The 5725-nt window shown below is 32.8% G+C and overlaps 1 protein-coding gene across 1 annotated transcript in view; it reads left to right on the forward strand.

Moving 5' to 3' along the window:
* The window catches only part of ZSWIM2 (zinc finger SWIM-type containing 2), a 44404-nt gene extending 39469 nt beyond the window's left edge, over nucleotides 1–4935 (forward strand). The window contains exons 7-9 of the mRNA XM_044666459.1: nucleotides 1578–1699; nucleotides 2619–2772; nucleotides 4120–4935. Of these exons, the coding sequence (XP_044522394.1) occupies nucleotides 1578–1699; nucleotides 2619–2772; nucleotides 4120–4935 (1092 nt within the window). The remainder of the gene's footprint in view (nucleotides 1–1577; nucleotides 1700–2618; nucleotides 2773–4119) is intronic.
* The last annotated feature ends 790 nt before the right edge of the window (nucleotides 4936–5725 follow it).

Here is a 5725-nt window from a genome sequence, read left to right on the forward strand (position 1 = left end):
GTAAAAGTTGTCGAGTGTTAAAGACTTCTTTTTCTTGTTGTTATTCTTTCTCTTCTCAACATCCTGAGGCTGAGTAGCCATCATTACCCCAGCAGCTTCTCAGATTTATCCTCGAGCTCAGTGTCTGTCCTCTGCCGGAGGTTTCTTTACAAGTCTCAGGGCGCTGCTTCCACAGTCGTATACCCGTCTGCACTGGTTCCCCACTTAGGCTTTAGTTCCTGGCTGTGTCTGCCTCCACCCACGCCTCCGCAGTGCCTGCGTTCTGCTCAGCCTGCGCTGTGCGCCCTGCGTCCTGTGCCCGTGCTCAGATTTCGCCTGCTTTCTTTGGCTTAATGGGGTCCTAAGTCTTGCTGCTCTCAGGAACAGCCCCCGGAGCTGCCAATGACTCGATGGGTGCCCCAAACTTGCTCTATTTCTTTTTAGCTGGCTTCAGAGCTCTAGATCTTGTGTGTGGAGGGGGTGGGGCGGTTGCTCAGCCCGCGATTTAGTGAGAGCCCTTTATAGCCTGGAAATGTCTCGATTCCACGTACCTTCCACGCTGTGCCCTGTTGTGGGGTTCCTCCGTTCGTCTGGACTTGTTTTTATGTCCCCTTGAGGAGTTTTGTGTGTTTCGGTCAGGAGAGGTTAAGAGCTGCTTCTTACTCTGCCGCCATCTTAACCTGGAACTCCTAGCCTTATTCTTACAACATCCTCACCTACTTTTGCTTTCATTTTCTACTAAATGACTTTTAAAATCTCAGGTAGTTGATGAAGTCCATATGTATCTACTTCAGTGTTTCTAAATACTGCCCCTATTTCCTTCTTATTAGAATCATTTTTCTATATGTCTTCAGATTTTTTTTTAGTTTCTTGTTTCTGCTGGTTTCAACAGTGTAGAATTTTAGGGGCACAGGAATCTATTTATCCTTTCTCTAAACCTTTAGAATATATTCCCTTTCTGAAACCTAAGCTATATATTTAACTATTCTACCTTTACTTTCTTTCCATTACACTTTCCCAAATGGAATGGTCGCTTTCACTTAAGAATTATTTACTACATTACTTCTTTCACCCTTTGAAGATGAAGTTACCATTAGAACAAGTCAACTGACTTTTCTGTTTTTGTAAGAGAGGTGATTCCAGATGATGTCTAAACAATTGAAGTCCCCCCACCACCACACCTACTATATCATCCCAGGCTAAGAAAGGAAAGTTTCTATTTGACCGGAAATTTTAGAAACAGTGCTTTCTTGCTTCTTGCAAAATATTATCAAATATCAAATGGTGATAAACAATATCTGCCTTCTATTTTTAGATAAAAGAAAATAAAATATGAATATAACCAAGATAGTTTTATAATAATTACATCATGGTTTTTAATAGTTTACCTTAAAATATACTATGGTACTACAGTGTTAGAAATCTGTAAATGGAAATATGATATAAAAATAATATTTAGATTAGGAAAGAAAAAACTTTCTTTAATAGATATCTAAATGTTTGATAATTAATTTCCAGTCAATAATTTTTAGCCATAAAATTTATATCAAAAATGTCCCCTGAATTACAAAGTAATCAACTCTTTTTACTCAACATAGAAGAGAAATCAAAGGTGGAAATCACTGGAAAAAATTTCAGGATTATGTGATTTACAGAGATCCATAAAAAATATAGAACTGAAAAATCAGACTGAAAAAGAGATGACAAACTTTGAAAAAAGGTAAGAATGATATTCTAAGTAAAGTCAGTCCAAAAAAGTCTCAAATAATTTTTCAAAATTTGATGTATTACAATATTGTTTTTGAGACTGGCCTTTCCAGAAGATAAAAGGATCCTTATTTTTGGATTTCCCTGAACAAATACTTAGGTTAATGATGTTTAAAGAATAATCAATGGCTCATCTGTTAAGTTCTTTCTCTCCTGTTGTTGAAGAAGAAAGGAAAAACAATCCTTTACCCCCCAAAACCTGTTTCTATGAGATAGAGGGCTTGCCACACTTGCACTTTTTCTTATTCCTCTTTATATTTATACTTTAGTGATATAGAATTCCATCAGTGTTCATTGTTCTTCTACTAATAAAGATTGAATCCCTTCTATGATTTAGTATACTGTCTTTGAGCATGACCATAACTGAAAAATTAACTACCCTATGGTCAACCACATGTTAAAACAGGATTTATAATCAATAAAATATAAAAACTACCCCTAAAATTACTTGAGGAACTAATATAAACCTAAGCAAAATTCTGAACAAAGTAAGCATTTATATACAAATATATATACACAAATATTTATATGCAATATGTATTTATGTATATATACATATATGTATGTGTTGTATAGAGTTTAATAAATGTTTTTTATTTGAAATATAATAAAATTACTCTCCAAATTATACTTCTTAGTGTTTTTCCATCTCCCCAAGTGGTGTTAGAATTGTGTACTGTTCAAGAGAAGAAATATAGTAGGTTTATCAAACTTTGTGATTCATTTAACTTTATTGTCTTCAATTAAAGAAAAACTGTAAGGGTAATAATTAGCATTGTCTTTAGATATGAGGGTCAGCATTATAGCAGTAGTATTTGATGAAATGTAGTCATATATCAGTATTTATACTTCCATGTTTCTTTTTGTTTCAGTGCCGTTTGCACACCAAAGCATATAGTAAAATCACTACCACTCATATTAATTACAAAGCACAGTAAGCTGCTTGCTCCAGGTCACCAGTGTCGACTTTGTTTGAAGGCATTTTATCTTGGTCAACATACAAGAGTATTATCATGTAATCACAAGGTAAAGATAACTTAGTAATAGTCCATATAATTTTGGTCCACCTTGTTCCTTCAACTCAAGATTTGACCATATTTCATGGCTCCATACATAGTCAAATACAGTAGTGACTTAACAACTAATTCATTTATTGGGGTTATGCTAGAAAGTACACAGAGTGAATAAGTAGAATAGGAATGGAAAGTTCAAAGTATTTATTAAATTTTACAGAAATATGATGCTAAGATTAAGCACAGAGCTGTAATATCATAGAATCTTGGAATTGAAAGGACCTAAGAGATTAAAAGAATTTCCCATCCTCTAAAAGATGATTTTTAATGATGATTAATCTTTTAGACCAGCCAAATTAAATTAGAGTTCAAAGTCTTGGTCCTGCCTTATCACTATTCTGAATCCATTTAAAGGAGACTGTTTAATACTTGGGTTTTTTTTTATCTTATGAATTTGTGAATGAAAAATAAACACTGTCCTGGCATGAAAGTACATGCTTTTAGACGTTACTATGAGGGAGGTTGAGGCCAATGATTTGAGTTGGGAATTCTGAGCTTCATTAGGACTAAAGCCAATTGTGCATGTTTGTATTAAGTTCAGCTTTAGTGTGGTGAGCCTATAGAAGCAGAGGATTACTGGGCTGCCTAAGAAGGGACACATCAGGCCCAGACTGAAAGTGGGGCAGGCCAAAGCTTCCTTGGCTATCAGTAGTGGGGTAAGGTCTGTGAATGGTCAGTGTACTAATAGCCTGAGTGTGAGACAAGGAGTCTTAGTCTCCCTCCTCCCAAAAAAGTATATGAATGTGTATATGTGTATGTATTTATAAAATATGTGTGCCCATGTATGTTACATACATACACAAATACAAACATGTATACATATGCATGTGTATACATATATAAAACATGTGTGTGCACAATGTATATGTATGTTATATAAGTATAGGGTAATTTTTGTACCATTTGAACTAAACCAAGAGTCTGAAATTCTTTTAAAATTAATTTAAAACTTATATTAATTTCTATATTTAATTGGAATTAACCATTTAAGAAAATTTAATGTTGAGCCTTTAATATGACCTGCAAAAAAAGTATCGATCAGATGACACAAAATGACATAAAATGATAGCTCAAATTACATGTAAAAGGGCTTGGCTTAGCAAAAATTTTGAACATATCTCCTTAAGAGATATACTTTTAGTATTTGCTTAATATGTTATTCATGTTTTGATAAAGTAGAAAAGATTTTATATTATATTATATATTACATATATTTATATATATTATGTTTTATATATTTATATTATACATATTATTGATAATCCAAATCAAATGATTACAACTCTAACTTTTTTTTAAGTTTCATAGGAAATGCATTGATGATTGGTTACTAAACATATGTAATTCGTGCCCTATTGATGGTCAAACTGTCTATAACCCCTTAGTCTGGAAAAATTCACTGATTAATGAGCCTGGACGGAAGCCGGTACCTCAGACAGCTATCACTCATCAGTCAAAGCAGGTGTATCCAGAACTTTTTATACCTGGCACTGGATTGCTCTTTAAAGAAGGCAAATTTGGCCATTTACCTGACAAATCTAAAGATAATTTTGAAAAACTCATTAATCAAGATTCAACAGATGTGAATGAGAATTTAACAGTAGATAATCTATGTCCTTTGCAATCAAGTGATTCAAATTCAAGTAAATTAGTCTTTGATTATAAAATTAATCACCATTTCCCTAGCCTTCTTCATGATTTATCCCTTAGTGCCACTGGAAAAAAGTCATCTCAATCTTTTCTTCCATCTATTACCAAGACTGGAATGTATAGCAAACCTGGAAGCCCATTTGTCAATAGAAAGTTATATCACCCTGAACAAAAGTCAAAGAAAAACAGAGAGCCTCAGCATGTGGACCATACTGCACTGAAGAAAATTCTTGCCAGTAAAATAAGAATTGACAATGAAAATTCAGATGCTACATTTCCAGAGAATTTAAATAATGTAGCGAACTGGGGTACAACGAACCCTAGCTCATCCAAAAAGGAGAATAATATTGGAAAAATCAGACGAAACCATGGCCTCTTATCAAGAAGGCCTATGTCAAGTACTTTAAATACTAATGCTCAAGAATTGTCTTTAATAATGAAAGGAGTTCCTTTTTGCAGAAGTTAATATTGAGTACACATCCAAAAACATTTTCTATGATTAATATATATATAATATATCATTATATTATAGCATAATATAATATATAATAAATATATATTAATAATATACATAACTGATATGTTTCCTCTATGTAATAGACATATCTAGTTATCTGTGAATAATGTTCCACATTATTTATTCTACTACAGATAATTTAAACAACCTAGTCCCTAATAAAAATAAATATTTGGATATTCTGATGAGAAAATTTTAAGAAAAATGATTTTAGATCATTATAATATATGAATTATTTCCAGAGCTTTTGATCATTTCAGTAATTACTTGGGTTGGTTTTCCTTAAATAAAGGAAATAAGCTTTCTTGGAATGATTACTTATTTCAGATATCTTAAATTGTTATATGACATGCAAGTAATTTTTCCCAGTAATAATTTGTTGTTTGCATCTTTAATAATAATGTGAATACAGAATACACACACACACACACACACACACACACACACACACACACACACACACACACACACACACACAGAGTACCATACAGCCTACAGAGGAATTAGGATGTGGAATTTTATAATAATTTTTACCTTGAAGCATTATGTCTATAAAATAAATGAGAATAAAATCTAGTCATTATGCCTTACTTTTTTGTATCTTTATAGTATGTATTACATCTATAACTATTAGCATTATTTTATTATTTTGTATGGATTTGCTAGATTTGTACCGTGAAATTCATTAAGATGACCAGCAACAGAGAGTATTTTTGTTGTTGTCGTTATGGAGTTTTTT

Source organism: Gracilinanus agilis, chromosome 3 (assembly GCF_016433145.1).
Source record: "Gracilinanus agilis isolate LMUSP501 chromosome 3, AgileGrace, whole genome shotgun sequence".
NCBI classification, from domain to species: domain Eukaryota; kingdom Metazoa; phylum Chordata; class Mammalia; order Didelphimorphia; family Didelphidae; genus Gracilinanus; species Gracilinanus agilis.